At 41.4% G+C, this 20,662-nt stretch overlaps 1 protein-coding gene across 10 annotated transcripts; it reads right to left on the bottom strand.

Annotated features, from left to right (window-relative positions):
• Positions 1–1,167: 1,167 nt before the first annotated feature.
• Positions 1,168–19,888, bottom strand: LOC115132975 (basic helix-loop-helix ARNT-like protein 1). Of its 10 annotated transcripts, none has more exons than XM_029665738.2 (18): positions 19,684–19,888; positions 15,880–15,994; positions 14,713–14,911; positions 14,568–14,606; positions 14,392–14,433; positions 13,510–13,667; positions 11,592–11,680; positions 10,797–10,889; positions 9,923–10,040; positions 9,424–9,588; positions 8,993–9,224; positions 7,464–7,570; positions 7,045–7,192; positions 6,767–6,819; positions 6,559–6,670; positions 6,312–6,396; positions 3,215–3,314; positions 1,168–3,035 (listed from the first exon to the last, which is right to left on the bottom strand). In XM_029665738.2, exons 1-18 carry the CDS (start codon positions 19,708–19,710, stop codon positions 2,863–2,865), a joined length of 2,055 nt encoding a protein of 684 aa, XP_029521598.1. In that variant the 5' UTR covers positions 19,711–19,888; the 3' UTR covers positions 1,168–2,862. The 10 variants fall into 10 exon arrangements, with proteins under 10 accessions (XP_029521598.1, XP_029521603.1, XP_029521599.1 ...); XM_029665743.2 differs by having other exon boundaries at positions 9,424–9,567; XM_029665739.2 differs by having other exon boundaries at positions 11,592–11,677.
• Positions 19,889–20,662: the final 774 nt, after the last annotated feature.

Below are 20,662 nucleotides of genomic sequence, written 5' to 3'. Positions count from 1 at the left end.
GAAAATGGAGAAAAATAAAATAAAAAATAAAATGGAAAACTATTTATATTATACCATTTGAATTAGTGGGTTGGAAAAATTACAAATGTAAGGTTTGAAACTAAAATTCAATTATTCAATTTGACTGTAGTATTAGATCATTGAACTGCCAAAATATATGCTGGCTATTAGTTACCTACAACTGTATGAGATCTGTGTACAGGTGTTAGCTTTGGCTATGTAAAGCTCATCTTTAGAGAGGGCATTGCCTGTACTTAAAGACTGGACTCTTATCCATTGTCAGTTATTAGGTACTGTACCATCGACATCTTGATTCTATACAGAGAAAACAAAGTAAGTCAGCAACTACATCTAATTCAATTAGGATCCTAAAAACAGGAAGAAGTGTGAATGCTTACCTCTTGTAGCGAGATACAGCCTCAAGTGTGCTCAAAGACTATGACACTGAGAGGAATGCTGTGTTATTCCTATAAGGAAATGGAATATGGCTTACCGTAACTTAAGCCAAAGAAAAATGCAAAAGTGCCACTCTAAATGGTCAATGGACTTTTCCCTTTGATTTAGATAATAAGGAAATACCTGCATCACACCTCTGACCCCTAACTGGTCTATAGTAATACAATATATGCCATTTAGCAGACGCTTTTATCCAAAGCGTCTTAGTCTTGCTTGCATATATTTTAGATATGGGTGGCCCCGGGAATCAAACCCACAATCCTAGTGTTGCAAACGCTAATTGAGACAATTATTTTTAAATTCTGTTAAGTCAACAAATATGAATCTCTATGGATGACATACAGTATTGGTTAAGGTGTTGAACTGACAGTCACGGGGACCGGGATCAAATCTTGGTCGGTACCCCCTGAATGAACTACATTGGGTGTCAGAAGTGGGATGGCAATGCTGAGAGGTCATAAAATGATTTCCCATCAATACGGGCACAAGGGACTTGTGAGAGTGAAGCAGAGGGACTCACTTTCTAAAGGAAGAGGGTAGTGTAAGGACCATAGTACTCCTAGGGACAATTACACTCGATTGCATTCACATACATATTTTTTTATATTCCATCTGAATTGAAATGCAGTTTCCAGATTTTCTATATTTAAGTCATGCCTATAGATGACGATTACAAACTTTCAAGATAAAAACATAAGTTTCATATTAAACTTTGTTAATGGGTTCAGATTTGTTTTTAATGTTTAATTGCATTGCATGGTCAGAGCCAAAGAATATCAACGTTTGACATGCAGTTTATTCATTTGCTTTGCTGTGCCAGATTACTTGATTCTTTGCACATGAAGCCATGATCTTCCCTCACCCAAAAAGTATAATAATAATCAACACTGCATGAGTGCACACAGGCATTACAATTCAAGTCATTACGGATTCACTGATATTTCTCCCCTTTGTCCCTCATTTTGTTCCCCAACCAAAATTGCAGAACAAAACGTACAGTGCATTTAGATTGAATTCCAGCAACACAGACTTCATTTATTTTCAAGCACTTGGATTTGAAGTATTTGGAAGGTGTGCAAACTTCACACAGACAGAAAGTAATGCTCTGTTCATAGCAAAGGCAGACACGGTATTGAGATTAGTTCTTGGACTAAAAGAGGCTTTCGCAATAATTTGCTGAAGCGAGGATCAAAAGGTTGTTTGCAAGCATTATTTTCCTTGTCTGGATTAGTTTCACACCTCCACATTTCAAACAAACTAGGATGTGTTTGTATAAGGCAGATGCACAGGGATGTAATGGAAAATGATTAAACTGGGTAAGACCTGAAAGCTGGTTTTGATGATTGGCAGTGAGTATTTTATTTGATCATTAAAAAGTTGAAGAACAGATATTTAAAACCATTGAGGACAAAACACAATCAAGCCTGAGAGCTTATTTCCATTGTGTTCCTCTAGGATAGGCAAAGCACATGCTATTGCTAACAACGCCAACGTTGCGGAATAAATGTGTAAATGCTTTCAACAAAATAAAAAGTTGTTTCTGTGCGTTTAGCCTCCATTACATCCCTGCAGGTGCATCTTAAGGGTGTTCTGTTTCAGTGTAAATAAAAAAATTTCAAGAGAAGCAGCTCTACCTCTTGAGTGACTTCAGAAAAAGGAATGCTGGTGTCTTTACAATAGACACCTACACAGAAGCCTACAATGCAAGAGCAAAAAGACAGAACAATATACAATTTCACTTTGTAATAATAGACAATGACAATTTGAGTGAAGACACGTTTGTAATGTTTCATTTCAAGTTATTCACACAAGTGATCAGTGTTCAGAGTTAATATACTTTGCAATTGATTAACCTATGCTTCCGTCCGCTACCTTGGAATTTGAGTTGATCACTTTCACACCGGCGCAAACCCCAAGAGTACCGAACTGGTATCGATCTGTGACCCCTCAGATATAGGCAAACTCGGGTGGTTTTAGTACACATTCAGTTACATTGAAACATTGATAAAAAAAATCCCCACCAATTGAACCAGCTGTGTAAGCCATCAAAGAGTTAGCTGGTTTTAGCGCAGGCTAGATTTCTCTTGCTGAAACTTAAACAGAGAGCTGTAGAAGTCCCTCAGAAGCACATAAATCTGTTTCCTTGGTAGCAGAGCACATGAAAATAGTCCCTGGATGGAGTTCGTCTAACCATAAACTACAGAGTTAAGGACTGATGGAGTTGGGGGTCAATTCCATTTAAATTCTGGAAGTGAATTAATATCCCAATTCAGGAATTGAATGAAATCCTCTTTGAAAATGCTTAAATAAATAAATGAAATAATGTAGATAATAATAAATATCATTTTTCAATTCTTGAATTGGAATCTAAATTCTTCTCCTGAATTCATGGCATTTGAATCTATGCTAGTGAGACCAGTGCATGTTGTCAAAGTCTACTGCGTCGCCCAGGTTGGCATCAGTCTCCAGCAGGCTCATGATGACGGCCATGGCAGCCTCGTCGTTGCTCAGGATACCGAGGACTGGTCCCACCATGCTGTCCAGGTCCATCTGGGAGCTCTCTGCTGGGGGAGAACGGGCTGTCATCAAAATCGATGTTATGTTAGTCATATGCTAACCAAGGATAACTCTAAGTATAACTAAGTAACCCAAACATACACTTAAAACCGTCTGACTGATAACAGTCTAGGTAAATGAAAGATCATGTAAATGCATTGCTTCTAAGATGACTTAGTATAGGATTTTGAATGGTAACTACCTGTGTCCATATGTGTGTTGCTGCCAGCGTTTGAGGCCCCCTTTGAAGCAGACTCTGATCTAGACTTGCTCACTGTATCAGTCACCTCCTCATTTGACATCTGCAAGAGGACAAGTGGGTACATAATAATACAGAACATCTTTGCTCTATAGATTTTTTGATACAAAGTCCCATTTACAAAACTCTTCAAACGCAACTATTAAGAGGTGTAATATTTACCCTGGTTATTGATAAGTTAAAGTACATCAAAATATTAGAATCAGTTTAAAAGTATTTAATCTATGCAAGGCATGTGTTCATAGGAAGAACTCAAGTGGTTATGGTTGCGACCTGCATGTAAAAAACACCATACTCTCTCCCTTTATGCCGTAATGAAAATAAAAATATATATACAGTATATCACAAAATTGAGTACACCCCTCACATTTTTGTAAATATTTTAGTATATATTTTCATGTGACAACACTGAAGGAATGACACTTTGCTACAATGTAAAGTGAGTGTACAGCTTGTATAATAGTGTAAATTTGCTGGCCCCTCAAAATAACTCAACACACAGCCATTAATGTCTAAACCGCTGGCAACAAAAGTGAGTACACCCCTAAGTGAAAATGTCCAAAATGGGCCCAATTAGCCATTTTCCCTCCCCGGTGTCATGTGACTCGTTAGTGTTACAAGGTCTCAGGTGTGAATGGGGAGCAGGCGTGTTAAATTTGGTGTCATCGCTCTCACACTCCCTCATACTGACTGGTCACTGGAAGTTCAACATGGCACCTCATGGCAAAGAACTCTCTGAGGATCTGAAAAAAAGAAATGTTTCTCTACATTAAGATGGCCTGGGCTATAAGAAGATTGCCAAGACCCTGAAACTGAGCTGCAGCACGGTGGCCAAGACCATACAGCATATATATGAGTGCTGCCAGCATTGCTGCAGAGGTTGAAGGGGTGGGGGGTCAGCCTGTCAGTGCTCAGACCATACGCCGTACACTGCATCAAATTGGTCTGCATGGCTGTCGTCCCAGAAGGAAGCCTCTTCTAAAGATGATACACAAGAAAGCCCGCAAACAGTTTGCTGAAGACAAGCAGACTAAGGACATGGATTACTGGAACCATGTCCTGTGGTCTGATGAGACCAAGATAAACGTATTTGGTTCAGATGGTGTCAAGCGTGTGTGGCGGCAACCAGGTGAGGAGTACAAAGACAAGTGTGTCTTGCCTACAATCAAGCATGGTGGTGGGAGTGTCATGGTCTGGGGCTGCATGAGTGCTGCCGGCACTGTTGGAGCTACAGTTCATTGAGGGAACCATGAATGCCAACATGTACTGTGACATACTGAAGCAGAAGCCTATATATAGCGAGAAGTATAGCGAGAAGCCTATTCTCGCTATACACCAAGTCACTTGGCTCTGTCATAACCTCACATGGTCTCTCCTATCATTGCTATGCAGACGACACACAATTAATCTTCTCCTTTCCCCCTTCTGATGACCAGGTGGCGAATCGCATCTCTGCATGTCTGGCAGACATATCAGTGTGGATGACGGATCATCACCTCAAGCTGAACCTCGGCAAGACGGAGCTGCTCTTCCTCCCGGGGAAGGACTGCCCGTTCCATGATCTCGCCATCACGGTTGACAACTCCATTGTGTCCTCGTCCCAGAGCGCTAAGAACCTTGGCGTGATCCTGGACAACACCCTGTCGTTCTCAAATAACATCAAGGCGGTGGCCCGTTCCTGTAGGTTCATGCGCTACAACATCCGCAGAGTACGACCCTGCCTCACACAGGAAGCGGCGCAGGTCCTAATCCAGGCACTTGTCATCTCCCGTCTGGATTACTGCAACTCGCTGTTGGCTGGGCTCCCTGCCTGTGCCATTAAACCCCTACAACTCATCCAGAACGCCGCAGCCCGTCTGGTGTTCAACCTTCCCAAGTTCTCTCACGTCACCCCGCTCCTCCGCTCTCTCCACTGGCTTCCAGTTGAAGCTCGCATCCGCTACAAGACCATGGTGCTTGCCTACGGAGCTGTGAGGGGAACGGCACCTCAGTACCTCCAGGCTCTGATCAGGCCCTACACCCAAACAAGGGCACTGCGTTCATCCACCTCTGGCCTGCTCGCCTCCCTACCACTGAGGAAGTACAGTTCCCGCTCAGCCCAGTCAAAACTGTTCGCTGCTCTGGCCCCCCAATGGTGGAACAAACTCCCTCACGACGCCAGGACAGCGAAGTCAATCACCACCTTCCGGAGACACCTGAAACCCCACCTCTTTAAGGAATACCTAGGATAGGATAAAGTAATCCTTCTCACCCCCCTTAAAAGACCTAGATGCACTATTGTAAAGTGGCTGTTCCACTGGATGTCATAAGGTGAAAGCACCAATCTGTAAGTCGCTCTGGATAAGAGCGTCTGCTAAATGACTTAAATGTAAATGTAATCCCCTCCCTTCGGAGACTGGGCCGCAGGGCAGTATTCCAACATGATAACGACCCCAAACACACCTCCAAGATGACCACTGCCTTGCTAAAGAAGCTGAGGGTAAAGGTGATGGACTGGCCAAGCATGTCTCCAGACCTAAACCCTATTGAGCATCTGTGGGGCATCCTCAAACGGAAGGTGGAGGAGTGCAAGGTCTCTAACATCCACCAGCTCTGTGATGTCGTCATGAAGGAGTGGAAGAGGACTCCAGTGGCAACCTGTGAAGCTCTGGTAAACTCCATGCCCAAGAGGGTTAAGGCAGTGCTGGAAAATGATGATGGCCACACAAAATATTGACACATTGGGCCCAATTTATACATTTTCACTTAGGGGTGTACTCACTTTTGTTGCCAGCGGTTTAGACATTAATGGCTGTGTGTTGAGTTATTTTGAGGGGACAGCAAATTTACACTGTTATACAAGCTGTACTCTCACTACTTTACATTATAGCAAAGTGTCATTTCTTCAGTGTTGTCACATGAAAAAATATACTCAAATATTGACAAAAATGTGAGGGGTGTACTCACGTTTGTGATATACTGTATATAGTCAACGTACAACTACTGCCTAGGGCCCTAAAGACACTGTAGGATGAGAGGTGAGGTAGGTAAGATGACTCACGTTGGCATGAGAGGAGACCATTGGAGACCTGTCCTGAGGTGGACAGAAGGGACTGGAGGTTTCACTCGATGGAGAACAATTGACCCTGCACATTTTGGCGGTGAAAGAAAGCAGGACTAAGGCAACAAAATATTCAAAGTCATGTGCCAATAAAACAAAAAACGATGTAAGCCGACTGTACAAGCACCGGCTTCCTCCTGGTGGTCAAAGAAAGCTGTAAAACAATGCCATAATACACGCAACACACCTGTTGGAGTCCAAGAGCTCGTTTGCTATCTGGGTCCCTATGCTGCCAGCGTAGATCATAGTGGCCATGGCACTGGAGATGCCAGGGATAAGGATAGTATGTTTGCTCTCTTCTGTAACAGAGGGAGGGGGTCAGGACAGTGAGCTGACATCGGTCCACACACCCAAACAACATTCAGAATGACCAGGACAAATATTCCTTTCCTTACCGTCCAACAGCTTGGAGCTGCTCGGCTGTTCAGCTTCTGTGTGACCGGGTCCACTGTGAGTGGAGAGGGTACAGATGACAAATGACTGTACATCCCTTGTATGATGTCATTAGTACAGCGCTGAGGACTCTCGAACAACATTTTGGGTCCAAAATGGGACAATTTTGACTGAACTTGTGTCTTGATTCGAATCCGATTATTAAATTAAATGTATTTTACTGATTATCATTATAGATTGTTCAACTCACAATCTAGACCTAATGTGAAAAGGCACTTACAAAACTCGGTTTGTTGACACAATAAACTCAATTTCTTTGGTCCACGGGTTTATAAAACTAAACCACTGACTTTGAAGCATGACGAAGGAGCCAAGTTTTGTTTTGAACTTGTAGCAGCTGGTCTCAATCTTCTCTTTACTGCGGAGAACTGTTGAGACACAAAATGCCACTTCGATCACTGCAATGTGCTTGTTTTAGTCATGAATCCCCCCAATAAAAAACTAATAATGCACAGGTTATTATAGTGTAATCACCATTTTACCATGCGACAAAGGTAAGAACCTGTTCATCTTCTGCAACCCAAAATAAAGTGCAACCGAAATATAATTAATATCTGTTTGAGCACCTTGCACATCTGGAGAACATATGGTTCTCACCCATACGTAGATACGAAAGACAACCAAACTATTCTCCATTACCTTTCCTGTGTGTCTCTGCGAGGGGTCGCAGGTCGTCCTGGTGGAAGTACTCATAACAAGACGTCCCCAGTAGTTCCTGTGGCAAGTAGCCCAGAACAGTAGTGGCTCTGAAGGACAGAGACAAGGAGGCTGTTATTCTCTCTAAACCTACTACAGACCCAGGTTGATATTTACTGTCCACTTACCAGCTCTAACTATGTACATCATTTCAGAATGGCACAATAAATACTAACTATAATCATCAATATACATAATGCAGACTTTCTGTTGCTATGGAAAAGAGTAAATGGAATGGTTGTCAAACATTTGACCACGGTAAAGTGAGCTGGGTTCTTGTTTCCTGAATTGGGATGAAATGCCAAAGTAGAAAGAATCTCACTCAAAACAACAAAAAGAAAACTACTTACAGATAATATGAATTATACTGTAAACATAAATCAAATTGGACTGACGCATTCAATGCACTCTCTGCTGTTGGTCAGAAGATCTCACCACCAGTGTTACATTTTAGGACAGCCTGGGTCATAATAATAAATTCACATATGTTAAAGGGCTCCTGTTGTGAAATGAAGCTAACTATTTGACAACCGATAAGTGAAAAGGTCTTTATCTTGACATGCTTACTATGTGAAAAACAATATTTGCAACACAATGTTCCAAGTAAACATTTTTCAATGTATAATCTGTATTTCAAACCAACAGTATTAGTATTGTACTGTTGCCATCTCTTGAAATAATCAGCACAGTCATCTCTTCAAGGGGTATATTGTCTCACTTGGAATGCATTCAGACCAGTTGCCGGAAAACTTGGGGTAGCCCCATTACACTTACAGCCACTGTGGTATGGGTAGGGGGTGCCATGGCAAACCCTATCCAAGATGACTGCCTGCCAGGCCTGCCTTAACCAACGTCATTGCTTTTCTCTTTATTTGTTTCTTTCTTTCGCTGTTAATACAAGCACAGGTTGGGTTACCCAGGGTATAACTGTAATGTTAACCAAGGCCAATTTAACTTACCGTAGCCTTGGCTAACATTACAGTATGTATCAAAACATACTCAACTCAGCTGAAAGAGATCGAATATGAACAAAAGACTGAGAACAATACGCTATGAAAGTTACCAGGAAGTGACTGCCCCTCAACCTTGTAGTTTTTTAAACTTTTGTAGGCTTTTTGAATGGTCTTCAATGGGCAAAAACGTAGCGCAATGGTCTTAAGTGCAAAAACTCAGTAAAAACAAATATAATTGTAATATATATATATACTACGAATTTGATTATATAATCGTGAAGCCAGTTCAAAAGATTAGCGGTCTTGATCCAGAAGTAAATCGAAAGGGGCGGTTACTTTCACAGGGTATAGATTCAGTTTTATTTCCCTCTCAGTGTTTTTCATCAGGTGAAGGATATGCCCACAATGCCCCCTTATGAACAGTATTGGTTCAAAATTATGCCAACACTTTCCAATAATATTTAATAATGAGTGAAAATCGCAAAAAGGTTTGTGGAGGGGGTAAGAGGCACAACTTACTGTTGGTCCACGAAGGTGAACTTGCCGTCAATTGCAAAGCGAGTGACAAACTGGGTGGGTTTGACCTTGACCTCTAGTGAGGGCTGACAGGCATTGTTAGGGTGAACACGGCACACAGCGACCAGACAGGACAGATGGGAGAACTCGTTATCGTCACTCTCAGCATCCAGCTGGGTGGAGGGCCAACTCCGCATGTAACCAGTGCAATGGACAGTGCAGTATCGTTGAGACTCTACAGGGGGAGACAGTGTACATAAAACACGTGTTTACGTTTAACCCCCATATGCAATTCCAATCATGGCCCTATCAGGGCTAACCTCAGTGAGATGGAATCAAGAAAAATAAATTGTGCTTCTGGGTTGATGACCACCACGTTTCTCTCTGCTCTTACGATGTATTTAGTGAAAGTCCTTTCTGCATGGCTCTCTCACCCTTTTTCTTGGAGCTGCTGGGCTGGATGGTTTTGTCTTCTGTCTTCATAACTGTTCTGCTGTGCTTCATGCGGCAGAAGAAGGAGCGCCGTGCCCCTGTACACAGTTGAACTGCTCCCACAGGAAGGTCCTGCACCTGTAACCCTGCTAAAGAACCGGGAGAGCCTATGATACAACAACATCATATTATATTTACAATATTTAAAAAAAACATATTGAAGACATAATATAAAAAGTATGAATCTGTGACCTCAATAGAGACCGAGGGCAAAGTGGAAACCAGTAAAGCAACAACAAACAGAACCCAGGCTCTCTGCTCTTTCCCCTGTGCTAATAGAACTGAGATAAAAGCTGCAACTTTCTTTAAAGTAATACCGTTATAGTGGTGACATAGCTTTAACTGCATCTCAACAAGACACAAACAAAACAGAACACAGAGAGAAATAGATATGAAAGTCCCAGCATCAGACACATTTAAATGAAGTCTTTGCAGACTTACTTTTGGCATCTATGAGCCGTTCGCGAGGGTATAATCCTGAGGCTGACAGCTGCTCTTTCACTTTACTAATGTCCTTCGGGTGGACATAATCAAAAAGACTCTGTCCAATTAGTTCCAACTGTAAACAAAAACAGCACTTTAATTATCAGAACCAAACTATTCATCTCAGAACCCGGAACCAAATCTTGTGTGAGCTAGCTAGCTAGCCAACTATACTTCTGAACTAGGGGAAACAAATGATTCAGATCCCCACTTCAGAACCACCTGAACTTTCTGGTTAAACCTCCGGTCTCCACTTCAAGCATCACCTCCACAATATAAAGCATGAAACAGATTCAGGTATAACTTTACTATGGTACAGAAATTACAAGGTACTAAAAGAGAATTTCAGTATTTTACAATTTAATGTTAGATAGTTCCTCACCCTGTAAGTAATCAATGGGCCAGGAGAAAATATAATCCATGGTTCAGTTTTCTTTAGACAGCCACTACAAACGTCTGCTAACTTTAGCCACCGCTAGCTAACAATCAATGGGAGTGGTAGGGGCATGGGGTGCCTGTTACAAATGGCCAAAGAAAACCAAACCATGGAACTAAATTAATGGTATAAACACTGTTAAGTAATGACCTCTTCCTAAAGTTGTCATTGAGAGTATTTAAGTGGATAATAGATAGGATTGAGTGATGGGGACATTGTTGGAATCCACCTCAATAATTAGCTCAATTTAGAATGAAGTAGTAAATTAAGACTGCCAGACCTGCTTATTGTATATTATAAACTGGGTGAATGCTGATTGGTTGAAAGCCGTGGTATATCAGACCGTATACCACACCCCCTCAGGCTTTATTGCTTAAGTATAACCAGTTCACTGACCCGACTGTAGTTGAGGAACTTGGAGACGGATTCTGAGGTAAAGAGGATCTTCCCCCTGTCACAACTCACCACGAACAGGAACCCATCTGCAGCCTGGGGAAATGAGACACGGCACAACCTCAATATATTTCAATCTGGATCCATGAAAACACTGACACTGCTACAGTGTATAAACCATCCGTGTGTATCCACTCTCTCGGTTTACTCTAAAATGGAAGACTCTGTGTGACAAACATGCACACTTGTGGGAGATCAGAGCTGGCAAAGGTTATACAACAGAACACTCCAAGCGAGCGGAAAGAACTGGCTACTTCTATATTTAATTCTACATTGAACTGAGCAGTTGACACATCCTTTTCTAATGAGTAATTTCCCAGAGTAAAGTTAGTTAGCAACTGAATGGAAAAATACTGTAGCAAACCAAGAGGGTATACCTGTGGTACTGTCCATAAAATAAAGTGTAGACTTAAAGTCTGAAGAAGAAACATGTCCACCATGTTCTCATATCTTTGGATAAAATTTGGCACTTTGAAAATAAAAACCATTGTAGATTTGACCTCATTATTGTAATTATAAAGGAATAACCCTAGACCCCTTTATTATTGGTTAATATTATATTTCCCATATCCCAAATTCTCAGCTAGTTTTGGAGCCTAGTAGACCCAACACACAAAAACTATAAATCGACACACCACATAATCCTACCCCACTGTTGTGACTGCTGCCACAATACCAAATGGGCTTGATTTTGGTTGATTGGAGAAAGAGATTGAGACAGATTGAAGGGCGGCCTACCGTGAGCACCAGGTGCTTGAGATCATCCTGAGGCAGAAACGAAGGCTTGCGTTTGAAGTTAACGTCAGTAAAGGAACTGCTAGCACCTGCTGTGGAGACGAACACAGCACTGAGCTGTTAGTCTGTGTTGTACCTGTCCCTTAGGAGCTCAACATTTCTATCATAACTTGAGTTAAAAATACATATGAATATTAAATCTTTATACAACACCAGTCAAAAGTTTGGACACACATACTCCTTCAATGGTTTTTCTTTACTTTTTCTAGTTTCTACATTGTAGAATAATAGTGAAGACATCAAAACTATGAAATAACACATATGGAATCATGAAGTAACCAAAAAGTGTTAAACAAATCTAAATATATTTTATATTTGAGATTCTTCAAAGTAGCCACCCTTTGCCAAGATGACAGCCTTGCACACTCTTGGTGTTCTCTCAACCAGCTTCACCTGTAATGTTTTTCCAACAGTCTTGTGGGCTGATTTTCCTTCCCTCTGAGGTCCAACTCATCTCAATTGGGTTGAGGTTGGGGGATTGTGGAGGCCAGGTCATCTGATGCAGCAATCCATCACTCTCCTTCTTGGTCAAATAGCCCTTACATAGCCTGGAGGTGTGTTTTTGGTCATTGTCCTGTTGAAAAACAAATTATAGTCCCACTGTGCGCAAATCAGACGGGATGGCGTATCTCTGCAGAATGCTGTGGTAGCCATGCTGAATAAGTGTGCCAAGAATTCTAGATAAATCACTGACAGTGTCACCAGCAACACACCTCCACACCATCACACCTCCTCCTCCATGCTTCACGGTGGGAACCACACATGCGGAGATCATCCTTTTAACTACTCTGCGTCTCACAAGTACACGGCAGTTAAAATCCAAGAATCTCAGATTTGGACTCATCAGACCAAAGGACAGACTTCCACCAGTCTAATGTCCATTGCTCGTGTTTCTTGGCCCAAGCAAGTCTCTTCTCATTATTGGTGTCCTTTAATAGTGGTTTCTTTGCAGCAATTCGACCATGACGGCTCCTCTGAACAGTTGATGTTGAGATGTGTCTGTTACTTGAACTCTGTGAGGCATTTATTTAGGATGCAATCTGAGGTGCAGTTAACTCTAATGAACTTATCCTCTGCAGCAGAGTTAACTCTGGGTCTTCCTTTCTTGTGGCGGTCCTCATGAGAGCCAGTTTCATCATAGCACTTGATGGTTTTTGTGACTGCACTTGAAGTTCTTGACATTTTCTGCATTGACTGACCTTCATGTCTTAAAGTAATGATGGACTGTCATTTCTCTTTGCTTATTTGAGCTGTTCTTGACATAATATGGACTTGGTCTTTTATCAAATAGGGCTATCTTCTGTATACCCCCCCCTACCTTGTCATAACACAACTGATTGGCTCAAACACATTAAGGAAAGAAATTCCACAAATTATCTTTAACAAGGCACACCTGTTAATTGAAATGCATTCCAGGTGACTACCTCATGAAGCTGGTTGAGAGAATGCCAAGAGTGTGCAAAGCTGTCACCAAGGCAAAGGGTGGCTAATTTGAAGAATCTCAAATATAAAATATATTTTGATTTGTTTAACACTTGTTTGGTTACTACATGATTCCATGTGTGTTTTTTCATAGTTTTGATGTCTTCACTATTACTTTATAATGTAGTAGAAATAGTACAAATATTGAAAAACCCTTGAATGAGTAGGTGTGTCCAAACATTTGACTGGTACTGTATATTATCAGCAATGAACCAAGTTATTTGTGCACAGCTGTGTATTTTGCCGCCATCGTGTGTCCTAGGATCTAACTGCATTCGTATAGCTTCATGAGACCTACCTTAAAGAGATGTGTGGTGCTGCAAAGATTGCCTGGTGTGGTACTGTGTTGTAAGGACCGTTTAGGGATGATGAGGCCTACCTTTCAGGGCTTTGAGGTGCTGCACAGCCATTCGCAGCACAGTGAGTTTGTCAAGCTTTCTGGCCATGGGGTTACAGGAGGGGATCATGGCTGACAGCTCGTCAATAAGGGTGTTCATTTTGTCCCTCCGCCGCTTTTCAATTTGGCTGTGTGGCTCCCTTTGAGTGAGGGCACAATTACTCTTATTTGTCTCTCTCACACATATCTCACACACTTAAGTATACAGGTGTCTGATGGGTTGCTATCAAGTCAGCATGATATAATTTATAAAAGCAACAACACATGAAAGCGTGTGTTTTATTGTTATTATTGGCGTTAAATTTATGTGGTCATTCCCATCATGCCACCAGCTTCAACTGTATTATTAGAGTATTAGGTAATATATAATATTAAAGTATCCTCCTGTTTTTTAATGCCAGTGCAGTCAAAAATGTGATTTTCCTGTGTTTTATATATTTTCACATGAGGTTGGAATAATACTGTGAAATTATGATAATGTCCTTTTAGTGTAAGAGGTGTTTGAAATGACCGCCTGAAATTTCAGCCAGTTTTGGTGGGATGGAGTTTTGGCCTGCCTGGTGACATCACCAGGCGGTAAATTAGTTAAGAGACCAATAAATGAGTTCCAAATTGCTTTTCAGTTTTCCCCTCCCCACTCAGACCACTCCCAGACAGTCCTAGAGAAATTCTTGCTTGAGAAACTGCTCTTGCTAAGAAGCTATTTTTGTTTATTTTCGACCATTTTGATTGAAAACCATCACAGTAAGGTACTTAATTGTTACCCAGAAATGATTTGATATTGAGATGTTTTTTAAACGGCTGCATTTGGCCTTTAACTCCCTTTTCAATATACCAAATGAATATGTATGCCCAGGCTCTTACCTGAAGCATTTTATTTTCACCTGTTGATCATCATCTTCCGATCTGAATTGGAATGGGAAATATATATTATTTAAAATTATTCATTTCAACACTTGGCCTGGCCCTGAGAGATCTTGCCAAGATTAGTAAATAAATAAATAAATAATAAAATTCATTACTAAAGAATCTTCAAATACCTGCTCTGTTCCTCCTCTATTTGAGCATCACCATTTTCCCTGCAAGACATGGAGAACATAAAATATAAGTCCACCGGGTAAGAGACAAAAATAAGAATTTTATTTTTATCCTGCTTTATGAAAGGTGAGGTCTCTCTGCTCTTACCTGTTGTCTATATCCCCCTTCCGTTTCCTAGACAGCTCTTGGATTGGCATGGCTCCTGCCAGGTGGGGGGTTATGACATCAGGCATGGCTCCTGCCTTGTGGGGGGTTATGACATCAGGCATGGCTCCTGCCAGGTGGGGCGTTATGACGTCAGGCCGAGAAACAGGAAGGCTATTGGTTTCTCCTAACTGCAAGGGTCCTAAACCACAGGCACAAGAACCATACAAAACTGATACATTAGTTTTGATTTCTCATCATTTGTAATTCATCCAATGTCAAATGCAATGCATTATTGTAGCACTGACACTCTTATGGAGGCCCTGAGACAAAATGGGTTGGTGTTTTGTTTAATTCCCCTGATTTTTATATTTGCCAATGTTGAAAACCTCCATGAAGAACATTCACATATCCCCGATAAGCAACTGAAACCCTCAACTGAGGACTGAGAAAATAAAATAAGGAATGCTTGCAGTTACTTGCTTTCCTCAGAAGATGGCACAAATACCAACTCAATGGATGTTGACCTCAAGCTGCCTTGGATTGTAACTTAATATTGTGCAAAAAGTTTTAAAAAGAATAATAATTTTAAACCATCTTGTAAATGTAAATGTTCTTGTGGTGATCAGTCACATGATAAGTGTGTATGCACTAACTAACAACCACTTGAGAGGACTGTAAATAAACTCTCAATTGTAAGCCCATTGACAAATGTTCCTCAGTGTAAATTAATTTCAGTTCAGTTCAGATAACTGGAAATGGCCTTCCAGCTTGTAACTAGTAATCTTGAAAGCCATAAACCTGGCAGGTGGGGTGAATGAACTCTCCAACCTAAATCAGCCTACGAGACACCAACCTCTGGCACTGACAGTTTCTCCCGGCTGTCATGCAGCATGTGATGAGTTTCCATGTAGCAAGTAAGTCACCATAAGAGGGCGTCTAACTACTCACTGGCTTTAGCCCAGTTTCCCCCAGCATGCGGCACGTGATGGTTTCTGCTATCCCTTACTTCACTGCTTATATAATGCTGTAACATTGACCTACTTCCTGCACAACTCCCCATTATACTGTAAGCGGTGATATTTTATATAAAATATTGTTTAAAAGGGGGAAGAACTTTTGGGATTCTAATGCAAACAAAAGTTTAAGAATAATGAATAATGAACTAACCTTGGCTATGTCTAGAAATTGTGGGGTCATTTCTGATAGAGGTGGAATGCAGAAAATATTCCAGCCCTGCCCTCTCTCTTCCTTTTCCTGCAGGCATCTCACCAAGCATGAGAAACTGTAGTAGCATAAAAGCAAAACAAGTGGAAATATTCCACAGGTAGAGATGGTAGTGGAACTATGGTAATTGTAATCATTTAGCTAATTCTGTAGTTGTATCATCATGTAGGGTTAATCTCCATTTATTTATTTTTCAATTTTCATGAAAATAATTAAGACAAATCTGACAAAGTTTGTTGCCCAATCAAGTAGAAACATTGTGGCTTTTGGATGTTTGACTATGACAGTGAGCAGCTCAGGGTTGGGGTAAATTTAGAATGTACATTAACATTACCTAAAAATTGATATAAATTAGAACATCATACATTTCATAAAATCCAACACAATTCTAAAGGGAAGAGTGAAGATCCCTATTTTGCAGTAACTAACTTAAGGGGAAGACAATGTCATATCAAATACAATTAGGTAGTTATGTGGGGAAATGGTTGTGCTACACGTCCGTTTCGTTGACCCAGTTTGGATCAAAGTTCATCAGGGGACCGGAGCAACCCCTGGTAAATACGCAGCAGTCATTTCCTGGCTAGGCCAGCCTCTCTCCATGTCATATCCTGCTGTTGTGACTGAGCAAAGCAGTTAACCCTTAAATGCTCAGAGTGCTTCCGACCCCTTAGGGTGTGTGTGTCTTGGGGGTATTGGGATACAAGCAGAAACTCATTTCTGTTCTCTGAAAGTAAAAATTCACAGTACTCTTCTTAAATGTTGATCCAGTTCTTGACGCTAATAGGAGATGCAGAGGGAAATGCAAACACACTGACAACTGAGAACCAGACATCAACAAGTTCACTGGTTGTGCAGGACATGAGTGGGTGGTGCAGAAACCAGGTCAATTGAATCACCTTGATTACACTTCTGGTCCTGGCTTCCTAAGAGATGACTGTATGGCAAGTGAGGCCTGTGTGACGGAGTGAGAAGGCTGTGCACTGGAGCTCGATAACGCAGCCACGGAACCTTCCATGGATGATGCTCTCTCCTGGCTGGATAAATGTGGCGAGGATCGCACTACTCCCTTGGTCCAAGTCTTCAGCTGATGATGATAATGATGAAGACCCTGGCAGTCACAGCCATATAAATGGACCCTCAAAAGGACTCTCCCTCATCAGATGAGCTTCCTGTGGCTGGTTCTACTGGTGCTGGTGCCTCATAATCAACCTCCCCTATCCCTCACTACTCACCTGTCGCTCTCACACAAGAACCCCAGTGTGTCGATAGGGTCTATGGTACAACTAGAACATTCATATCTAAAAGTTGATTAGACAGCACAGCAGTATGATGTTATGGCAGTATCTAGGTATGGCAGTATCTAGTTAAAGCTGTATGCCATTATGGCAGTATCTAATTAAGGCAGTATGAAGTTATGGCAGTATCTAGTTAAGGCAGTATGACGTTATGGCAGTATCTAGTTAAGGCAGTATTGGTCAGTGGTGAGTATCCGAGTTCAGATTCCCTATTATATTCACTGGAAAAAAGCATGTTGTTTATTACCTGATAGTTATTAGGTAATAGTGTCCAGGTTTACACTAGTTATTAGTGTCCAGGTTTACATGATGCACTTTATTCTCATCTCCCCATCATAACCCCGCCCCCTCGTGGAATAAGGGAAGTTCCATTGAAGTTGTCCTGCACAAACCTGTTCATCAATCTTACATGTAAAAGCCTAGAATGAATTATGGGTTAATCATTAATGGCTAATCATACCTCCTTGTGTTTGCACATTTTCTTTCAGAGGAATCTGAGCTTTACACGTCACTTAATTTAAGGAAGCTTGTTTTTCTTATCTGAAAATAGATCCAATCCTTTGGCTGTCTTTTAAGCCAAGAAAAGAAAGGCAACTCTACACCGGTCACACTTGCCAATCTGACTACACCTGAGAGCCATTCCCCTTCACTCCCACAGGAATCGCCCCCACCCCCACACCAACCTCTGCACTGGTTTTGAATAATACTATGGGCCAGGCAAAATGGCAATACCATGTTGGACACATGCATACATGAGATGAGGTACAATATTAAGAAAGAGGGCTGACAGTAGAATACATTTTGTTTATTCAATATACAAAACAGAGGGAATACATCTTGTAATGGAGGAATCTATGCTATTCAGGTGAAGTACAGTTGACTGTTGGCAATACGGTTTTAACAATTGGTTGCCTAACAGAGTGCTATGTAATACATTATTTCCTATGTCCATTCTCTTGATCCATTCCTGTGTAACGTTTGTCATCCTAGAACACCTTTAGGTCTGGTACTACTTTAAGTGCAATCATTATTAAGTCAGGAATAAATAAATATTGTTACAGAAATTGAGTGTTAAGCCTACAACACCATTAAGAATTGTCAACCAATGTCAAAATGTTTGCCTCATATTTGACACGTGCAGCTTGTGTTTGAAAAGTTATCAAATGATAGGCTCTGGTGTTTTACAAAATAACTGAACACTAGCCTACATAGCCTAAACAAGTTACTACAGTCATAGTGGCCAAAGCGCAGCTAGCCTATTTGATGTAGCGTATAGGCTCAATTAAAATGTGTCAGGCAGGCCTATACATTTTTTACTCGTGTTTTATGCTGCAAATAGGTATTATTTCAAGGGAGCGTCCTGGGTGACCATATTCAACGATATTCATAACACGTACGGGATTGGATGTTATGGTCAATTTACAGAATGGGAAATTGCGTTATTAAGCATGAATGCAGAATATTAGCCTAGCTTGCACGTTCGGGAAGGAACAATACTTGTTTTGGGCTGCGTTCCAATAAATCCACCCACCCACTTTAAGAATTTGGAAACTGTTTCATAACCCAATTCTTGGAAATATTCTTTAACATTTTACCATGCATCGCCAAAATCACAATGGGGTCATGGAGATCAGTTTACGAACATGTGTCAATGCATCAGAATGCTTTAGACATCGGAAATTCTCGTCACCAAAAGTACAAACTTGCCGCGATACATTGACATTCTACCACTATGAAAACCTGTAAACTAGGCTATGACTTTAGGCTATCCAACCACATATATAAAACACAATTTGGGCAATACGTGCGACTGAACAGGATATGGTGCAAGCATTATCCACGCATAAATTACGTGATTGGTGCCATTTTATTTGATTAACAGGCTAACCGACATAGACTATTAGTCTAAGCAAAAATACCAAAGGGATGAACATAAGATCTATTGACCGCCAATGAAAAGGCAGCTGAATAGTTTTACACCAGGTTTACCATAAATACAATTCCACCATGCACATATTGTAATAAAATCACAACAAATCCTACCTGCGAAATTACATGGTAGAATGCCACAAATATGTCCAAAATTATAAAATTTCCACGAGCGCGTCCCAGGACTTCCTCGAGTGTGCGTTTGCTCCACTGATCTACTGACCTACATTTTGGGGAATAACCAGAATTGTTTTCAAAGCGAAAGAAACAGCTCCCCTCAAATCCCAAACGGCGCATAGCATCGACTACAATAAACTATTATCACCTCATAGTCTAGAGAATTCACACGTGGTACTTTCAAGACAACTCGGAAAGATCAGAACCTCCCAAGTGAGAATTTGCGTACGGTTTTTGCGTAGATGTTCCTATTGGTTGATTCTGATCCTTTTCAAACGTGAAACCCAGAGCTCAGTTTCCGAGTTCCAAGTTGTCTTGAACGCGGTACAAGTAGGTCTATCAGTACCTGTTCGTTTGTCTGCGGTCCCGTCATTGCCGCCGGCGGCAAAATTCTCTTTGGACATGGCTGGAGCCGGTCAGCAGCAGCCCGGCGCCGCAGAACATGAGGAAGTGGTAGTGTAGCCTAAATGTGGTAGAAATAGCCTACTGTGGAAGAGGCGGGGGATTGTAAACGTACTTTATTTTTTCCTCCTCTCTGTACTAAGGCGGGGAGGGGGTAGACATAAAAACGTAGACCTACACGTGCAAGGATAAAGTAGCCTCCTGGGTAATGAGGACACAACTCCAGGAAAACGCGGAAGAGGTCAATCTGTCTCCTCCTATATCACCACTACACTCGCATTCATTTACCCAACCACCCGTGAAGGGGACACTCTGTCCATTGCATTCACACACACACACAATCGTTTCGTAGGCTATAGTCTAACCCAGAGCAAGTAGGACAAACATTCATGCAACACAGATTCGTTCATTTTATCCTCTAAAATGATAGGCTACAAAGTGTAATTTTTCATGTATTTGAGGGAAAAGTGGTTGTCTATAAATAGGCTACGACACAGGCTCCCTATAATTGAATGGTTTCGTGTTGTGAGTGAGCACTGCTTTCTCGTGTAAATATCCGTGTCCAACCTGAGAAATTACCATATAAATCAACTCATTCGAGTGTTATTTTTCCCCTTCTTTCGAACATGTTTTTTGTCTCCTCACCTCAGTGTTATTCGAGACCTCTGCACGAGACTTTATGTAAGTGTGCACGTGCCAAACAAGAATCGCGCTGACCTAAATATTGTTGCGTTATACAACCATATAACCGTCACGTGTAGCAGCTGTCTCATTAACCCGTCTGAAGCCCGGTGTGTAATCATGAGTCCAAACAGTTGCATTCCGTTTGGCAACTAAAACGAGAGTTTCTGTTGGACAAATTGAGGCAAGTCACTCCACGTTCGTTCCGTTTAAGAAACGGTTTGAAACGGAATCGGCGGAAT

Source organism: Oncorhynchus nerka, linkage group LG8, assembly GCF_034236695.1.
Source record: "Oncorhynchus nerka isolate Pitt River linkage group LG8, Oner_Uvic_2.0, whole genome shotgun sequence".
In the NCBI taxonomy this organism is placed as follows: domain Eukaryota; kingdom Metazoa; phylum Chordata; class Actinopteri; order Salmoniformes; family Salmonidae; genus Oncorhynchus; species Oncorhynchus nerka.
The sequence above is the reverse complement of the archived record's forward strand: the minus strand, read 5'-3'. Positions and strand labels throughout refer to the sequence as shown.

Excerpts from the sequence above, each read along its gene's own strand:
- LOC115132975 (XM_029665738.2), bottom strand. The coding sequence starts at position 19,710 with ATGACGGGACCGCAGACAAACGAACAG. Across the intron at positions 15,995-19,683 it reads GACCGCAGACAAACGAACAG|TTTCTCATGCTTGGTGAGAT; the intron begins GTACTGATAGAC and ends ATGCTACTACAG. Across the intron at positions 11,681-13,509 it reads GCACCTCAAAGCCCTGAAAG|CAGGTGCTAGCAGTTCCTTT; the intron begins GTAGGCCTCATC and ends TCGTCTCCACAG.